This window comes from Maylandia zebra, linkage group LG6 (genome assembly GCF_041146795.1).
Source record: "Maylandia zebra isolate NMK-2024a linkage group LG6, Mzebra_GT3a, whole genome shotgun sequence".
In the NCBI taxonomy this organism is placed as follows: domain Eukaryota; kingdom Metazoa; phylum Chordata; class Actinopteri; order Cichliformes; family Cichlidae; genus Maylandia; species Maylandia zebra.
Window position 1 is genome coordinate 20,649,133 of NC_135172.1, and position 20,149 is coordinate 20,669,281.

Consider the following 20,149-nt stretch of genomic DNA (forward strand, 5'->3'; position numbering starts at 1 on the left):
GTGCGCCATTGTTGTGTGTGTGTGTGTGTGTGTGTGTGTGTGTGTGTGTGTGTGTGTGTGAGTGTGTGATTGTGAGGATATCTCCAGGTAAACGTAGCGAGGCAGGTGGACATATCCTGGCCCATCTTTTCATACTTGCTCACATGTGCGCTCCATTGCATTGAAGCGGCTCCAGGATTATCACTGTGGCTGTTATCCTATTACAGGAGAGAGGTTGTAAGCTGTCATCTGTGTATGATATCACCTAGTCTAAACAAAGGGAGGTGTGTGTCGCTCAGTCGTGCGCACACAGTGATTCAGTGTGTGTGCGCGCGTGTCTGTGTGTGCCATGTGCTCACACCTGTACATACCTCGTCTTGAATTTCACTCTGAGCGTTTACAAAACACGACATCTGCAGTTTGAGAAGCCAGCGCTCGTGCCCGCTTGTTTTTCTTCTTTTTCTTAAGATTCACCGTGTTTCGATGAGAATTACTGCTGACAGCAGAGGGGAGGAATTGATTTCATACTCATAGGAATTTTGGAGGCTAGAGGCTGGGCACCAATAAGTGAACTTTGAACTGTGAAACCCCTCCCTCAGTGCCAAGCTAGTCAAAGAAAGGAGTGGCTGCTAGTCTACGTGGTTATGACTTACGAGGTGCTTAAAAGGCAGTCTCTAGGAGAGGATGTATACACAACTACAGACCTACAAAGAACTCAGGCAGAACAAACCAGATGTACAATATATCTTTTTTTTTTTTTTTAAAGAGTCATATCTGTGTTTTCAGTTTAGTTTCATGACTGTTTTTACAGCCCCCTTAATGCGGTTACCGCTGTGACTCCCTGCTCACAGACTAAAATAAATTTCCCTCTGACAAAAAAGACTGCATCTCCTCTTTTTTTTAAATTAAATTTTATTTTATTTTGCCAGACATAAAGCCTGTCACAGAAGTCCTGATGAATAAAATCATTTTCCCGCTGTCAGTGAGCATGCCTGGTTGCCTTTTGATCAGTAAGAAGCCACAGTAAAAATAGCCAGAATAGTGTTTCCGTCATCAGTTCTGTGAAGAGCAAAAGACAGGCCGCCCACCACCCGGCAGCCTGCTGCGTACCTGCTCCAAGACGCAGCTGAAAGAAAGCTGCCACCGGCCTGATTACAACCCGCTTTAGACGCGACAAGATGTCCTAGCTGTCGGCCCTGGAAGCTTCTCCCTCTGGTCTTGTAAGCCTCAGCAATACATGAACGCTGATTACAGCAGTCCAGATGTGGTCCGGGTTGTAATTGCGTGTAGCTCGCTCGCCAACTGATGCATTCAGTCTTTTGCTAAAAATGTGCATCAGAAACCTCAGTTAGAAGGGCGAATGATGCCAAACCATCCACTAGAAAGAAGAAATGGTTTGATGAAAGACAGACTTCAACATTTGAAGAGGTTTGGAGACCCTTTGTGAACAATCTGGTTAATTGATTATTGCAAACCGTGCAAAAATCTTTTGCACTGGAAAAAGCAAACTCCAATATTTTTTTTGTAAAGTTTTTTTGGATACGTCTTGTTAAAATAAAGATATATATATATATATATTTTAAACTATTTTAATAACAGTTCTATGACTGAATTCCCCTCACACCTTTATGGCTGTCTGGCATATTTACAGTTCGGTTTATTTAACTTCCAGTAAGGAAGTTAACAGGTTTTTTGTTACGGAGCAGATAGAGCAGAATAGATGTCATAAAAACCTGATAATCACCATGAATTTGTTTTCAAAACTAAGCTTCCACCTTCAGACATCAACGAATCTGTGAGATAAGCTTTAGCGGCGCCATCTGTCATGTTTTCAGTGTTTCAACTTAATTTAATATTTAAACTACTTTAAGCAGTCCATACTTTAACATGGAACTATAACTATACAAACGTTGTTTTTTAAAGTTATTACAGTGTGTGGGGAACAACTTTCAACTAGCAGTTTTAGAAGTTGCGTAACTCGCACTGTAGCACAGTGTGCACGACCTACAGCAAAAATAACTTGGAAAATATGTATTTTTTAAGTGATTTGATTACAGTATCTGATATTAATACACTAAATCTCTGTCTGTGAACCTACTACGTGATCAGGAGTTAACACACATCTTACAACAGTCACCTCTAATTTATATCCACAAAATTTGAATAATATGATTATATTTAATGTATTATGACACCATGATTTTCTTGGCACCCACCTAACAATGGGCTAGAATGACATTTGTATAGTAGAGCAGGACCTGAGCATTAGCCCCCAAACATGGGCTAATTTTTAAACCGTCAGTCCACCAGCCCTGTTTTGTTTTTTTTTCTTCTCTTTTCTCAGTCTCATGATGTGTCATTTTACCAACAACACAAATGGATCAAACAATACTGTAGCACAGCCATAAACGAATACACGTGATCTGAAATTATAGCTCCACCAAAAATTATGTTTCGGAGTTCTTTTAATACAGTCACTGCTCGAAATGAAAAATGTGGGTTTTATCAGAGGGGCTAGTTGAGCATCATGCGTTGGTATGGTGGGGCTGAGTCATTTTTCCATGATGAACTGAGCGACAATCGCACTTTTGCACACGCTTTACGAACAGGTCGAGTGTGTGGTTCAGGCTGGCTGACGGATGCATTACGCGGGCTCGTCTTCAGAGACAGCGGTCAGATTGAGTGAGGGGAGTGCACAGCAGGGAACGGTAATAGTAAAATAATCCTACTGGTTTAATTAAAGCCCTTGTAAGATGGTTTCCATTCATTTTTTTGTATTACAGTTAATTTAGACATGTACTGTATATTAACCATTATTCCAGTGAGTGGACTGGCATCAACTTTTTGTGGGTGTTCACGGCTTTTCTATCAAAACCAGGAGGTGTTTCTGGATTAAATTTGGTCCAAATGTATATCTCACATGGTCACAATTTTATGAAGAGCCTCTTGCTTTATTTTGCTTTAAATTATTTCAGCATTTTTATACTCCCTGTGTGTGTAAGCCATATAGCATCTGCTCTTGCATTTTAGCATATGAACTCTTAAAGTGAGGGCGACTGTGGCTCAGGGGATCTGTCCCTGGGCTCTCTGTCCTGGTCGTTGTGTCCTTGGGCAAGACACTTCACCTACTGCCTACTGGTGTTGGCCAGAGGGGCCGATGGCGCGATATGGCAGTCTGCCCCAGGGCAGCTGTGGCTACAACCGTAGCTTGCCTCCACCAGAGTGTGAATGTGAGAGTGAATGAATAGTGGAATTGTAAAAAGCGCTTTGGGTTCCTTGAAAAGTGCTATATAAATGCAATCCATTATTATTTTTATTATTAAAGTAACGGCTCACAGAGCTGCCCTCACAGCTGCAGACTCAGACTTCAAACTTGCTTGTTCAAGTATCTTCCAGATTTGCTGCTTTTTTTTTTTTTTTTTTTTTTTGCATCTGCTATAATAAAAAAATAAAAATTAAACTGGACTGGATAAGATTTGAAGATGCATCACGTGGCCCTGTGAAAAATCTGGATATTTTAGATGAATCAGTTTATCTGTGATCAATTTTAGGAGAAGCTTTAGCAAAAGAAAAGAGACACCATTTTTCAAGTTACTCTATTTTAAGCATTTAGGTTGAGGATGAGCGAAATGTCTTTTTGTTATTGCAGCAATTGCTGACAAGGTAACTGTGGTAATCGCAGTCATGGATGTGACTGATGAACGCCTGAGTGGCAATTAGAGTCTTAAACACCTGAGTAGTTTAAATCCTTCTCAGGTTCCCGTGTGGCAGTACGAGGCTCTCTGTGACGGCCTCGGGCTAGGAGGTGAGAGGTGGAAGGGTAAACTGAGCCATGAAGTCATGCTCCACACCTCTGTAGCATTCTTCTTTCCTTTCTTTTTGCTTTCTCTAAACCTGATTTTTTTTCCTTCTGTTGGTCTAAATCCTTCCTCGGCCTCTTTCCAGCCACACCTGCATCATGCTCACCATGTATTTATTTAGCCATCATGTAAAAAACCAGAGGGCAGTCCACATAAAACAGGAGCATGATGTCACTGTTTTCAGTGACAAGATTTGCTGTAGGTGCGATTTGTAGGAAAACACAAACCTGTAATGGGTTTATACCTCCACCTCCTACTGCTGTTGTTCTTGTTCTTCGATGTTCCTGTAGCTCTCTAATCGCTCTCTCCATTTACTATACTTTGTTGGTTGAATCCATTTTTGCGTTCTTGTCCATCAGCCACCTCCACCCCTAATTCATAAGTAATGACCATGCAGCAGGCAGGCGGAAAGCCAGCCAGAGCAGCAGAGCAGACATGCTGGCTGGCCAGACCTCGTCCCAGTGGAGCAGAGCCACTTATCTCTCACAATAATGACATATGCATCGACTGGCTTAAGGGGAAGCGGCTAAAAAGAGAGTCCGGATTGGGAAAGTATTGCAGGTTTTTCACTCCTTATACATTAAATGTAGTAGACTTTATTGAGAGCTGTAATACATTTTGATGACACTGGTTAGGAAAAAGCATGTGTATGTGATACAAATACAATTAAAATCTTTACTGCGGATATTGTCATTCACAACATATACACAGATGAGCTCATATGGAACAAAAGTGAAAATGTTCTCCCAACCATTTCCAGTAGGTAGATTGTTACACTTCTAGTTAGCCTTTCATAACTAGCTTTATAAGCCTAAAAATAAAACCAGATGTGCTTAAAATAGATCAAAGATGGTTGTTAAAAATGAAGCTCTGAGCTGCTCACATTTTCTACCTTGATACATTTCGTTCATGTTCAGTAGCTCAGTGGTGTCTTTATCTATTTTTAGATGTAACTCTTTCTTGGATGCTTTGAAGTACTAACATGGAGAGCAACTCACTGTCAATGCACTACATACTGTTTTTATATTGTAGTTTGGATGCTCGCTAGAAGTACGCCGACCTTAAATGGCCAAAAAACAATAAAATGATGATGTGTCTGTTTGTGGACTTGTTTCATTACATCATTATTTAATACGTTGTGCTGACTTATTACATGGAACCCAAGCACTGTAGCCTATTTCCAAATGAAGTGAGAAGTTATCTACCAGTTACTGCCGGGCGGTTTGCTCAGAAATTGTTTAACCACAGTCTCCTTGGAAAAGAAACGCTAAATAATTGGCATATAAAAACAAGCAAAACCTACATCCATTAACACGTAATGGTAATAAAAATGGGACTAAAATACTACCCTGTGGAACGCCACGAGTTATGCACTTTTTGGCTTGAGACAGCTTGTGTCCTGAGGTTGACCTGAGTATTTTCCCTCTTTGTCCTACTTGACATTTTACGTTAATGCCTCAGTCGCACAGGCCACAAGTCCAATCAGTGATCTACCCGGTAACCACTGGTCGCTAGGGAAACATGGGTATTCCTTGAAAGTAACAATGTAATAGTAATTAATATAATTACTAAATTTAGTACAGTAACATGCTACCTCGTTGCATAGAGGGTTCTGATCCAAAACCCACCATGTGATCGTTTTAGTTGCTGGCAGGATACCACGGTCACCAATAGATACTCTCATTACTCTGCAAGCGGCAGTAAAAGTTGAAAAAATGTGATACTAACCGGAAAAAGAGATGGTTTGACCTCAGAGTAAAAGTTGTGCATTACTGCTGTAGTGGTAAAGGTGCAGCTTTTTCTTTGAAGGGAAACTGTGTCCATTTCACTACCACTCTGAGTAATTTGCAAGTTCTTTTCCATGCAAACTACTAGCAACCTTGGTAACCTGGTAGTGACCAAAAGGAGGTTTTTGGTGCAGCGATTTTCACACAAGCAAATTCGAGCCACCACTCCCCAACAGATCCAGGAGTATACACTTTTCCATAGCGACTGGTGGTTGAGTGAAGGGGTCACTGACTGGTCTATAGGCTTATTTGAGTTTTAGTGTTTTAGCAATGGATTTAACAATGATTGCCACCAACCACTGTAACCATTCGGGGAATACACATTTTACACTAGCGACTGGTTGTTAACGAGTCTGTAGGCTTGCGTGACTGGGACCTGGGACGTGATAAAGTCAGTGCACATATTTTGGAATAGATAGAGCTGATGGTGCATACTTACATGGACTGTAGACAGCAGACTTCCCTGGTGGACTTGTCTCTTTGCTCATGTTATTGATCTTTAACCCCACTTTTCCTACCTATGTGCACCTAGTTCATATTAAATAGGGGCAAAATGGCCCACATAAGTTAGAAAAAAGTCATTAGCAGATATTTAAGGTAAAAACTTTTTGTTGTTTACAACAGAAAATAATTTTTTCTACCTTCAAAGCGGTTTTTAATTCCTTTGAATGATGTTGAGTGTACACTTTCTGTCAGTGAGTTTGAGAACTACATTTTGGTTAAAGAGCAACCCTTCATACATCCGTCTGCCATGATGCATATGGTGTCATTCCTTAATTAAGTTAACCCCCCTTTTACTGTTTGTTTGATGGTCCATAGATGCTGCAGTAACCCTGCAGAACATGTTTTTATTTTATTGTTTATACTTTAACACGCTGGTTTCTGTGTCATGCTTTTTATCTGAGACGTGGCTGACCACCTCTGATACTGAAATAAAATCTGTGCTGCTTTTATTGTTTTATGGTTTACCAGTGAAGCCATCGCTGCTTTGATCTGAAAGGTCTGTGTCACAAAGTATGAGATAAGGCGAACGCTCTAAGAGTTTTTTTTAATTTTGTACTTCTTATGGAGCAGCGAGTGTTAGTTTTGTTATCAGTTCCCTGTTTTATTACATCTACCATTAAATAATACCCTCCTGTGCTCGTGGACCAGGAGGCTTAGTGCCTATAAAATCCTCTGTCTTCATAACTATGCGATGGATGGCTCTCCTTGGCTGACCTCTCTTCTCCTCGCCCTTCCCTCAGATGACATGGCGTCCTCAGTACCGCAGCTCCAAGTTCCGCCACGTGTTTGGTAAGGCCGCCACCAAGGAGAACTGCTTTGATGGCGTGCCAATCACACGCAGTGTGCAGGACAACAGCTTCTGTGCGATCAACCCACGTTTCCTGGCTGTCATCACTGAGTGTGCTGGAGGAGGGGCCTTCTTGGTCCTGTCTGTCCATCATGTGAGTATCTGTACCTCGCATCAGGTTCACAGGCATGAGCCACGACATGAGCAGTATGTCAGCATTTACCTCATAATGCAGAGAAGACACAAGAATAAGGTGCCATTTTTTTCCCCACTTGTGTTGTTCCAGTCAGACAAAAGACCTAAACTGAGCACCTCTGACTCCTCAAAGTTAGGAATGACTCAAATACTGTGTGTCTGCTTTATTTCTAAGTGGCAGCTGTTGTCCCAATGAAACAACATCTCAGCAAATCTGAGGATTTTTTTTGGCTGGGTTACAGATGAAGTCCATATATTAAACAAAAAACGGTGAGCAAAAAGTTGTGACATTATGGAAGAGATTTTAGGTGTACAGGTAGTTGGTCTGCAGAAATGCTGTCTCTTAACTTGTCACATTTCTCAGAAGATAAAGTGAAAAAGTTCACTTTAATGTAGTTCTTAAAAATTGCTTCTTTTGACTAGCAATGGCATAGACAGCTTCATCTCTTACTGTTGATAAATTGAAGGCAAAAGCAAACAAACATGATCTCAGTTATTAGAATAAAGAAAACACTGGATTAACTGTATGAGCATTAGTTGTTCCTTAGCATCATGTCACATTGCTGTTAATATCTAAGGCCTCAGACATGCAGATCTACAGACAGGTCAGGGCCCTCCTGGCAAGCAACAAATGCTAGGGAAAAATGTGTATTCCCCAACTGGTTTGCAAGTGGTTGCTGGGTGAGATCAGTCACAAAGAGGGTACTTGACATGGTCTGCATTTCCTGTTTGTGTTACATTTTCACAGTTTCACTACCGCTTGGTGAGTAGTTGAAGAGTGTTTGCAGACGAGTCTGCGTCTTCTATGCAAACTACAGGCGACTGTGGGAATACGCTAGTAACTAAAGGAATTCGTGCAGCACTTTCTTTGTGACCAATGCCACCTAGCAACAGCACGTGACCTTCAGCAACCACTCAGCAGCCAGTTGAGGAAAGCGTGATTGAGGCCTTATCAAACAAATTAGGATTTCCACACAAAAAAAATCAAACAATTTTTCCATCGCTTTCTTTTTCTTCATTTTTTTTAGGCTGTTTTAAAAAGGTTTCCCAGATGTCTGCATTTTTTTTAAAAATCAATTTCTTCAAACTTTAACTTGTTTCCCAAGAGAGCACAAGGGTTGCATTATCCAAATTTATTGAAAAAACTGTTCTGAGAGCACTATAGACTGTAGTGATATTCAAAATGGATTCGCGTGATTGTTCCTTTTCTGGTTTCACAGATATATTCAAAAACAAAATGGCCCTTCTGAACTTTCACCACGCTAAAGATTTCGCACATGTTTGAGCAAAGATCAGCCAAAAAGCTCTTGCTTCTCAGCATTTTTCTTCTAACCTCAGATAAAGTGAACGTTTTGGAGGGCAGAATTGTCTCTGCTAATTGTTCACCATCTCTTTCTTCTTTTTTGTTCTCCCTGCATGGATATACACACCTGGGTCTGATTATAAATAGCTCAGCATTAACACAGCCTGAAGAATCTCTAAATAAAGTACAACCCTGGCTGCTCATGTGCTACAACCTAAATATCACATCATTAGTCTGTCTCATTCCCCCTTCACTCTTTCACACATGATTTATGCGTGTTATGACATCCACTGCTGATGTCAGCCACAACAGCAGAACAAATAAAAGTCGGCCCTCACGTTCTAAACAGATCCTCTGTCTCTCTGTACATCTCCAGTCCAGAGGGATTCATCAAGCTCCACACCTCTCTTTACTTTGCCTCTCTGTTTGAGTTATCACCATCCTCCTGGCATGTGTAAGAGTTGCATAGGAGCTTAGGAATGACATAACTCACGTTCTGACCCCTCTCTTCCCCTCCGTTTCACTATTCAAAGGATGTGAAATTTCAGCACTCCCTCCCCTCAATCGCCTCCACATCCCACCTCTGCCTGTTACAGATGAGCTGTTGTTCTGTGACGAAAGTAGTTAATGCATATAAAAACAGGAGCAGATGTAATACTTTTTTGCGTGCATGCGTTGGGCTCGCTGGAAGTTTAAATAATGGTTACGTCATTTTCTTGTTTCAAACACACCTTACGCACCTACAGGCTAGATTATTGAGCAGGAATGTCAGTTTAAAGGAGCTTCGGCTTATACGAATGGAACAATTAGCCGGCTTGTTGAGGCGGAAAATCTTCCGCGTTGTACGAGTATCATTGTGTGTCTGTTAAAAACAGTTCGTGTAATTCCACCTTCAGTCTGAGTAGTTAGTTGTCATGTTGTCATGTAGAGTTGGCTTTTTTTTTCTTGAATGAAAATACCCGCCCTAACCTGCACATGTCAGCACGTCGTGTTTAGATACATGGAATTTTCACTTACCTTTGGTGGTTCCAGAGGCAGCTCTCATAAACGTCCTCAAGGGATGTCACTCGAGTGTGGTTGTAGCCACAAGGTACAAGTCTCAAAGTAAAGGGGAAAAGAAAAATCTGGTGTGGAGTTGCTACATTACAGATTACTTAGCTGCATAATGCAGCAGTATCATCTCAGACTGAAATGTTGGCTCTCCTGGTTTGATTTCTTTTTTTTTTTTAATTGTCCATTATGAGTCTGTTTATGATGAGCTGTGACTAAATAGATGGAATACTTATAAGCACCAAATTCACTCAGTGCGTAAGAAGATGTTTATACAGGCAGACCTGCAGATATTAACGCCAAATCTGCAGTTTCACTCAGATTAAAGCAAAAGTCTACGTCTTTTAGTGCCTGTCTGGGCTTTTGTTGTTCGTGTTTTGTTCTCATTTCTCATCAGTTTTAGGTTTTAACATAGCTGACTGCCTATTTAGCATCACTTAGCAGCTAAATCCCGATATTTTCCCAGAGGAGTTGGTAGAGAAACCCCCCCCCCCCCCCCCCCCCCACCCCAAAACAAAAACAGTTGAATTCATTGGCTGACGACAAATGCAACTCCAGGTGAATGCTAATGTTATTCTATCATACATTCACTCAGTTTAACGTCGATAGGTTATATCGCTGCCCACAATTGGCCAAAAGAAAAAGTTCAGCTGTTAGAAGTATATAGAGGCAGCCTGAGCTCTCCAAACTCTGTAACAAGGCTGCACAGAGGTCAAGGAAACTGCTTTTTATGTGGGCAGCTCGACTTCTTGGATTGAGCTACAAAAAAACTCTGAAATTACAGACACCAGTTCTGTGATTTTTACGAACATAACCTTCAAGGGCACTTCAGGGGACTGCTGGCACAGTTTGTTTTAATGTACAGTATAGTGCAAAATTGTTATTTTGCATGTTTTTAAATAGGCTGTCTTTTTTGTTTTTCGTCTCTTTCCTTCCTCTATATGTTGGTTCTGTGCAGCTCGGGTTATGGTCACTACATGCCAGTTACTGTAGATAAAGGATAAAGCTTGATTTAGACTTCTGTGGGAAATCTGCATCCTAACTTAACCGGGAACTCCTCTTAACCCTACACTACGACTTTCCATGCCATTCAAGTCACTGTGGGCTGGGTCAACCCGACCTATATTATTTCTCAGGGTGTGTGTGTGTGTGTGTGTGTGTGTGTGTGTGTGTGTGTGTGTGTGTGTGTGTGTGTGTGTGTGTGTGTGTAAGATGCTGTATATTATAAAGTAAAGAACCTACAAAAGTAGAAAGGAAACCCCAACTATCAGACATCTCCCTATGAGCAAGCAGTTGGTGACCATGGGAAAGAAAAACTCCCCTTTAACAGGAAGAAACCTCCAGCAGAACCTGGCTCAGGGAGTTGCAGCCATCTGTCATGAGCAGTTGGGGGTGTGGAGAGAAAGATGGGACAAAAGACACGCAGAGAGACGGAGATTAATGATAACTAATGATTAAATGCAAAGTGGTATATAAACAAATAAATGTGGAAAAAAAGGTGAGTGAACAAGGAACACACAGGGCATCATGGGAGGCCTCAGCAGCCCAGGCCTATTTTAGCATAACTAAAGTTCAAGGTCACCTGAATCAGCCCTAACTGTAAGCTTTAAAAGTAGAGAGGGCGTCCGTCCGTCTGTGAGATAAGATGGGGCCCGATTATTCATAACAGGATATGTGAGGAGAAGGATTTCTCATTCCACAGTGTAGCGAGCAGCTGATTAGTGGTTTCACTTTTGTTTCCAAGAGGAAAAATATTGTGATTTTCCCTAATGTCCATGTTTTGTGTTTTAAATTTTGCCAGACGGGTAAAGTGGACCCTCAGCAACCTCGAGTGTCGGGCCACAGGGGCAACGTGTTAGACATCAAATGGAATCCCTTCAACGACTGCTGCATCGCCTCCTGCTCCGAGGACGCCACGGTTTGTACACCGGAACGCACAGAGTCAATTTTCAGTGAGGTTTACTGACGTGTTGTCATTTTCATGGGATTTGAGCATGTTGCAGCAGGGAGATCATTTTATAGCCTTCAGAAAGGAGCTAGAAGTCATTCCTCACATTCCTCAGCTCTGACCTGGCAGATGCTCAGAACAAATCACTGTAGAGAGAGAGGAAAAAACCTAGTTTCAGGCTATTTGTTTTAAATGTCTTTCTCTGTTGGCTGTTCTTTGTGGATTGAGAAAGAGATGGTTTGTTTCTGGCACGGATCTTCATCAATTTGGTCCTCTTTGTGTGTGTTTGTAGGTTAAAGTGTGGGAAATCCCTCCTCACGGTGTGTATAAAAATATTACAGTACCGTGGAAGGAGCTCCAGGGTCACAGTCGCAGAGTGGGCCTCATCGAGTGGCACCCAACTGCTAACAACATCCTCTTCAGTACTGCCTATGACTACCAGGTAACACACACACACACCACCTCTTACACAAGCCTGGAGTCATTTATAGACAATAAGATAACGAGGCATGAACTCCGAAAGCACTGTGACCTAAACCGAGAGCACTTATCTGTCACAGTGCAGCCCTGCAGTTCACACTGAACTGACCTGTAAAGATTTCAGATATTACATTACACAGCATCACGAGCACTTTGTTTGTTAGCCTAAGTATTCAGATCGTTTTGGGCCGTAGGTGCGATGTCTTAACTCCAGAGATACGTGCTCCAGTTACTGCCTGTATTTGCACACATGCTGGCCTCCCATGTTTAAACAATTCTGCCTCTTTTCATCCACACAGCTGAGTGCAATAGCACAAATTCCTTTGAGATAAGCAAAGTATGCACTGTTATGTCCATTCGCACAACCGTTATGTACCACTCTCTGTAATTACTCGGCCCTCTGAGCGGCTTAATCGTATGTTGGTGATGTCAGTGCATCATTGTTTTTTGATACAAAGTGGTTTACTTGTAGCACACCACCAGTTACTTTCCACCCTTTAATGTGTCTGACTTCTTGGCCTAACCACCTGCGTTGATCTCTGTGTGATTCTCCGCCTCCAGATAATGATCTGGAACCTGGACTGTCCGGAGCCGGTGATAAAGAACCCCGTGCGGACCATCAGTCACCACCCAGATGTTGTCTTGTCCATGTCTTTCAATACAGATGGAAGTCTTCTTGCTACCGTCTGCAAGGACAGGAAAGTCCGCCTGATGGAGTCGCGCTCTGGAACGCTGCTGCGGGTACTGCTGTGTGCACGTGTGCACTTCTCTTATCTTCCCTTTTTTTTGTAATGGGGGAAAAACAGCAAGTGATCTGAATTTAAACACTTTGATTTTAGGTGGAAGACTCAGACTTAAGCTTAATTACCTCAGTCAGAAGCTGCAAATGGTATCGTTTAACAGTAGGAAGTTCAGACCAGCGTAAAGTCCATGTGACAATCTGTCTAAACTGGCTCTCATTTGTAAAAGAAAATTATTGAACTGTAAGCCTGCGTTTGGTCCACAGTAGCATCACAGCAAATATTACATAAGTGGGAGTTCCCTACTTGTTACTGCCCCCTCCGCTCCCTGCGTGGGCACCCAGGCACTCATCCAGCACCACACAGCTAGAATTGATACCTCTGGCCTGGCCTGGATAACAGAGTAGCCCCACAGCCCACCGGGTCACCAGCCAGTGATTCACACACTGTTCATCAGTCTTTTCTTGCTTCCTTTACCCAGTCAGGGAACTCCTACACATATTACATCCCAGTGGTGTAACACAAACCTCTTTATATGACTTATAAGTGGCATAAATGTTCATCGGGGTTCATTGATTAATGCTGCACGTCATGTGTACTGTGTCACATTTGCAGGAAAGCAGCTGCAAGACGCACAGAGCCAGTAAAGTGCTGATCCTGGGAAACACCAAGATGCTTCTCACGTCGGGAACGTCGCGCTACAATGATCGGCAGATAGCACTGTGGGATCAGGTGAGAGACGTTACAGAGCAATGCAGCAAGACATTTGCAACAAAATATCACAATTTTACAAAAAGCTTTTGTGTTTTTTGTAGCAAAGCAAAAGGTTGAGAAAAAAGAGAAATGTTCATAGTAAAAATGGCATTTTTGAGATCTCACACACGTGTTTATTTACATTGAACACATGTTTACTAATAGAATATTAATTGAAATAGCTAATTGATGAAGAAAAGCATTAATGTCAGCAAATGTCTGGTGGGGGTGTTTGTTTTGTTTTTTTTGTCAGTCGACACTCCTCACATCGATTACTTGTTAAACTTGTAGATATTTCTGATCAAATTAGGATCATTCTGACGAGGATTTGCAAAGACAGGACAGACTCTGGATAATAAATATCGCAGCACAAGCATTCGTGTAAACAATTGTAATTGTGAGCTCAGCGCTTACCTGCTGGTCTGGATGCTGGAATAATGAGAGCACCCTGTTCCTTGGGGGCAGTCTTGGCTAAAAATAGTCAGGCTGGTGTGAATAATTTGTACTAAGTTTAATATATTGAACACTTATATCCAGGGAATTTAGCAGGACTGCAGGAGGAGGAGAAATCGGGAAATTGGCAACAACAGAAGGGCCACAAATAAGTGAAATCTAAGCTTACAGAGTATTAATAGTAACACGAGTGAAGTAATGGTCAGCATATTACGTCACCATTGGAGAGGTCATGACTTTTGGCAGCTTCATTTCCTGGCCTACATCATTTAAACCCCTGAGCTTTGAGATAAAGTTTTCTTACCTGTGAAATTATCTGATGTGCAGCCAGGTTCATGTTCTGACCTTTTTTGCACAAGGAAACATTTTTTGTAGCGTTTTTCTGACAACATTTGAGGATTTCTTTTTCTTGTAAAGTCAGAAGTTGTTGTATTAATGATATCTCAGAATACTTCCTTCACTACCAAACACCTCTCGAGCCTGTCACAAGTGCAACTCTGCCACCTAGTGGATGAAATGCACCAGTTCAGCAACCCTGCACGTTTACCTGAGTAGCTCACTGATTCCCGTGTTCAAGTGGAGCCAAAGTTATTTGTCACATCGCGATTATGTCATCACCCAGTCTCATCACACATAGTAGTCTAGTAGTAGTAATAGTTGGTGTGCCAGGCCGGCGTGTTGTGATGATTTAGAGCGTATCGTGGGTGGAGGATTAAGGCAAAGCTCGGATTAGGGATTGAGCGCTCAGTGTTTTTAATTCGCCGCTGCAGAGTGCTTCTTAGGGAGCACTGGATTTCAGTCAGTGTTTTGATATTTTCTGTATGTTGTTTACATCAGCGCCGCGTAGGTCTTGTGTTTTAACACGTTTTTGATCCTCGTGTGTGTTTGTAGGATGATCTGTCCGCGCCTTTATTGGAAGACAACCTGGACGGTTCGTCGGGGGTCATTTTTCCTTTCTACGACCCCGACACACACATGCTCTACCTTGCTGGGAAGGTGGGACTCTGAAACATGTTAAAAAAAACCCCCAAACAAATCATAACAATCATATTAAAAGCTTCATACAGAAAATATTCTTTATTACTGTTACAGAGACTTACGCTTTTTATCTTTTTAGGGTGATGGAAATATCAGGTACTATGAGATCAGCACAGAAAAACCATACATTCACTTCTTAACAGAGTACCGCTCACAACTACCTCAGAAAGGACTGGGTAAGGAACACACGCACATAAACACGCGCTCAATTTTAAACTTTATTAATGTCACCGACACATTATTTCCTAAAGTGAGTGTTAATAAAAGACGTGACAGTTGAACCCTGTTTGGGAACTCCGCCTACTGTGATGACACTGTGCACCTTTAAGCAAATTTGCTGTGCAAATAAGCCTCCAATATTTGCATAGCCAAAACAGCTGATCGAAGGGGTTGTGGCTCAGGTCAGGTGTACAGGCAGCAAAAAAAGTCACATGTGCACTTGATAGATTTGTTATTTCACCTGTTTGTTGTGGTTAAAATGTATATTATAAATTCCCAAAGCACTTAGTGTAGTGGACTTGTAGTGGCTCTGCTTTATAAAATTACTCTGATACAGGTTAACCTTTAACTGCCTGCTGCTCTGCCTGCAGGTGAATTTCCTGGTGACAGAGGAAAGTGTGTTTTTAAAAAATAAGATTTGAGTCCCCATATAAATACAGTACGTCTTACCTTGACTAATATTGATGCTGAAAATAGAATGAATACAATCTGTGTGCGTCTGTGTGTTAACCTGCAGGTGTGATGCCGAAGCGAGGCCTCGATGTGAGCTCCTGTGAAGTCTTCAGGTTCTACAAACTGGTGACAATCAAGAGTCTCATCGAGCCTCTTTCTATGATTGTACCCCGCAGGGTAAGTGTTGCACAAAAATGGCAGACACCACTGCACAAAGAAAAACAAACATCCAAATTGAACACATTTCACAGACCTAATGTTGAATATTTTTCTGAATCTGCCGTGCACGTGTCTCCAGTCGGAGTCGTACCAAGAGGACCTCTATCCAATGACGGCTGGAAACAGGCCTGCTCTGACTGCAGAGGAGTGGCTCGGTGGCATGGACAAAGGTTAGAAGTAAAGAAAGATTGTGCGTGAGATCTGTTTGTGTCCAGTAGCCTCTGAAATTGCATTTATTTGTTACCTTTGATATTCCGGTGCTTCACTTGTATGTGGGTAAATGAAATATCCTTTCAATAGTCTTTTAGCTTGTCTAATGAGTGTTTAAATGTGTGTGAATGTGTGTTTGAATGGGTGGATGACTGGATATGTAAAGCGCTTTGGGGTCCTTAGGGACTAGTAAAGCGCTATATAAATACAGGCCATTTACCATTTTTAAATCCCTGATCAGCATCCTTTGTTTCCTAGGTCCATTGCTAATGTCTTTGAAGCCAGGAAGTCAAATAGCAGAGTCCTTCTCAGACATGAAGGCAGTGGGCAACTCACTGGAAAACTCGCTAGACACTCGCAGGTCTCAGGGCAGACCGTGCATGCTACAGCTCGCTTACATTCAGGACCAACTGGAAGCCAAAGAAAGCAAAGAGGACAGCAGCCACACAGTGGATGACAGGATTCAGACACCCGTCACCAACGGAGAAGATGCCACGCTTTGCTCTCCTCCCAGAACAGAGAATGAGGTGCTGGATGGTTTTGCTTTTTCACAGACACACAAAGGCAGACGTAAAAGCAATATGAGCTATATTTAGTTGCATCCTAGTCAGTTATTCTTTGCAATGGACTTGAAATATAGAAATGCGTCCTACTTGTTACTTATCCGCTGAAAGTCGAGTACATGTCCCAGGATATTCTTCAGTTAAGGTTGTGTCATTGGAAAAAGATAAACTGTTACAAGTAAACAGATATATACACAAATGAGGAGAAATTCTGAAAGTACGCTAAAGACACTGAGCTGTTTTTAGGTCCTGTGTAGTTACTTTTAGGAAACCTGAAGAAGCCGTGGCACTCAGAAGGTTCAGACTGCTTTAACGTGAGGCCAAAGAGGCACAACAAACTAAATCCATCATGAGTAATGAGTGGTGGAAAATATTAAGTACATTTACTTATCACAAGATCACAAGAGGAGGCACAAATCCGTTTGGAGTTTGCATCAGGAAGGGCATCGGGTGTGAAATTTAAAAGAAGCTTTTACTGAAGTACCATCTTGAAATACGATGCACTGATAAAATTTAGATTCAGCAGGTTTCTGTTACATCTTTGATTATAAAGCTGGGGTAAAAACAGGTGGAAAACTGCATGCCCGCAGCATTAAAACCCCACTTACTGTGAATGTGTCACTAGTTATTGTTTTTCTCCACTCAAGGCTTGTTTTACCTTGACGGCAGCAGTTTGTAGTAGAGACGTTTAACTGAGCCTGTAGCCTAAAAGTGAGGCAGACGTGTTCCCCGAGTCTCCAGTGGGCACAAGAGCCGTGGTTTAACTCCTTATCCCGTGCGTGTGTTTGTCCACAGCTGCGGTTGAAGTTCCACAAGCAGCAGGAGGAAATCAGGCGGCTGAGGGAGCTCCTCAACCAGAGGGACGTACGCATCAAACAGCTGGAGCTGGAGATTAAGAACATCAAGAACTCCCAGAGTCAGAGCTCACTTTAAGACTTTCTCCAATTGCTGAGTCACCCTCACCTCCTCACGGGGGTAGACGCGCACAGGTGTACCAACCTACTTAACCCCGTTTTTAAAACTGCCGCAGTCTTCGTAAGGCCCCGGCTCACCGGTTTTCCTCTAATGAGCCCCACGCGCTCACTGCACAGGGGCCCGTCAAGCCTCGATTTTATGTTGTTTTCCTTTTTTTTTTGGTTGTTATCTTCAGTTTGTCGTTTTGTCGACTCTACACAGGGTGCACATCTCTTTGCTCGTGTACATACTTTTAAAACTCTCTGCACCTTTTGACCATCCCCGCCCCCTTGCCTCATTTCTTTTGTACGCTTCCCTATGCAAGCTCATTGAAATTTTTTCGCTTTTTTTTTTTTTTTTTAAGTTGACGGATAAAAGGATGTTTGTGCCGCGTCGACCGAATGACGTGGCTGTGCGTGCGTTGCTTGAAAGTTGTGGCGGACACCAGACATCCCGTGTGATTGTGAGATAACGCTGCGTTTATTTTCTATGCCTGTTGATTGTTTTTGTTTTCTTTTTCATCCAACATTCAAACTACTGTAAGTGAAATGACTGTGTTTAAGTTCAGCAGACAGATGTGATATGTGTGCATGAATGAGAGCGAAATGAATGAATGACTGTTTCGTGATCCCAGCTGTGTTCTGCCATCTCATTAAGCTGCATTTGTTTTTAATTCTTCTATCATTTCTTTTAATGACTGGAAAGTTGGTGGAAATGATCCGTTTTGCTGCGGTTAACGTGTAAGCCAATTCAGTAACTGATGCCATGTAGCAGTTTGGATCTTGACTTTTATATTTATTTTAAAATAAGGACAGAGAAAATGCCATTTAATCAAATACTTGAACTTGCTGTTGTAATTTTGGCAAATACAGCATGCAAAATGTTAAAAAAAAAAGGACAAAACCCTGTTTGCTTTTTCCTACTGCTTTCTGATCATACTTCATTTACCTGATCAGTTTTAGGGCAAAATGGTATCTACTGTTGAAAAGGACACAAATGTACCTCACAGCTCTGATAAAGCTGTAATAACATTAATATGACAACAGTCAGATGTTTTAACCAGGTCATTTATCCTCTTCTTTTCTCTGGGTATATTAAATCAACAAGCAGGACTCTTTTATTGCAAAACTCAATTCTGACTCAATTGAATTTTTAAAGATAATTCGCAACAGCAGTCATCTCAAGACTTTATTTTTCTATATTTTTTAGTGTAAAGACTCTACAGAGGGAAAACCCCAGGCATGTTTCCCCTGTATGAAGTGTCTTGATTTTAGTTTAGAAACCTTATCTGCTTGAAATGTGGAGAACGCATATACACTGAAAAAAACTGAGAAGCTACAGATGTCTTTATGTGTATGTTTGTAATCTATTGATTTCAATATGAACAAACATGATTCCATCCATGGATGGATGGATGGATGGATGGATGGATGGATGGATGAAACCCAATTCCAGAAAAGCAGTGATGCTGTGTAAAATATAAGTAAGAACAGAATGCAATGGTTTGCAGATCTCAGACTTTGAGAAAATCAAATGGTCATTTTGAATTTGATGGCAGCAGCATGACTCATAAAGTTGGGAAATGGTCCTGTTTACTACTGTGTAGCATCCCTGATTCTTTTAACAGCAGCCTGTAAACATCTGGGAACAGACGAGACCAGCTGCTGGAGTTTTGTGCGACTGAAGGTCCGATCGAGGCTTCCAGCTGCTCAACACTCCTGGATCTGCTGTGTTGTTTTTGTTTCATGATGAGACACATACTGGTCAAAGGTCTGGACTGCAGTTCAGCCATTCCCACACTCTTCTGTTATGAAGCCATGCTTTTGTTATAAATGGAATGTGCAATTTTGCATTTTCGTGTTGAAGTGTACAAGGGATTAGCTGAAAGAAAAGCCTCATCTTGAGGAGAGCACGTGTTAATCTAGAACCTGAATATACCTTTCAACATTGATGTTCACATTTAAATACATATAGCTTCTTTTCTGCGTGGTAGAGCTTTAACCTGCATTTATGGATGGAAATCACTGTGAAGTGTTCCTGAGCTCATCTGTTTTTAATGCAGTGCTGTCTGAATATTGATTTTTGGGCCTTGCGCACAGAGATTTCTCCAGATTCGTGCAATCGCTGTCGATGATGAGATCTTCAAAGTCTTCCTCTTTTTGCGCCCAGCCACGTCACTCACCTGTTGCCAATTAACCTGATTAGCTGCAGTCTTCCTCCAGCTGGTGCTTTTTAGCTTTCTTCCTTTTGTTGCTCTCCTTTTAAGACACATTGCTGCCATTAAATACAGAATGGCCCTAATTTTATTTTCTCCTTAAAATGGTTATTAGATTTATAAATCATTACATTCTGTCTTTACTTTACACAGCATCCCAACTTTTTTGTGTCGTTAAGCCCCACTATGTTATAAACATACAAAAAAGACGCCTGCAGATTCTTTTTTTTCCAGTAAATGTACATTAATGTGTCAGTATCACAGAGTTAAGTTATATGATATAAGAGGTCTGTACATTTCCAGCAGGTGAGGTTTGTAACTAAGCTGTCTAGACTGCAGTGGGCCTAAAGACAAATAGGATGACATTTACCAGTGTTGTGTCACATTCATTTTGTGCTGGGCGAAGGTTCAGAGAGCGTTCACTCAGCACAAGATTTCT

At 41.7% G+C, this 20,149-nt stretch overlaps 1 protein-coding gene across 3 annotated transcripts in view; it reads left to right on the top strand.

Annotated features, from left to right (window-relative positions):
- Positions 1-19,919, top strand: part of coro2aa (coronin 2Aa) — a 42,300-nt gene extending 22,381 nt beyond the window's left edge. For all 3 annotated transcript variants that reach the window (XM_076884845.1, XM_004549375.5, XM_004549376.4), the window contains 11 exons: positions 6,871-7,071; positions 11,267-11,383; positions 11,706-11,855; positions 12,455-12,634; positions 13,249-13,365; positions 14,731-14,835; positions 14,957-15,053; positions 15,614-15,726; positions 15,848-15,938; positions 16,237-16,505; positions 17,337-19,919. In XM_076884845.1, the coding sequence (XP_076740960.1) occupies positions 6,871-7,071; positions 11,267-11,383; positions 11,706-11,855; positions 12,455-12,634; positions 13,249-13,365; positions 14,731-14,835; positions 14,957-15,053; positions 15,614-15,726; positions 15,848-15,938; positions 16,237-16,505; positions 17,337-17,474 (1,578 nt within the window). In that variant the 3' untranslated portion in view covers positions 17,475-19,919. The remainder of the gene's footprint in view (positions 1-6,870; positions 7,072-11,266; positions 11,384-11,705; positions 11,856-12,454; positions 12,635-13,248; positions 13,366-14,730; positions 14,836-14,956; positions 15,054-15,613; positions 15,727-15,847; positions 15,939-16,236; positions 16,506-17,336) is intronic.
- The last annotated feature ends 230 nt before the right edge of the window (positions 19,920-20,149 follow it).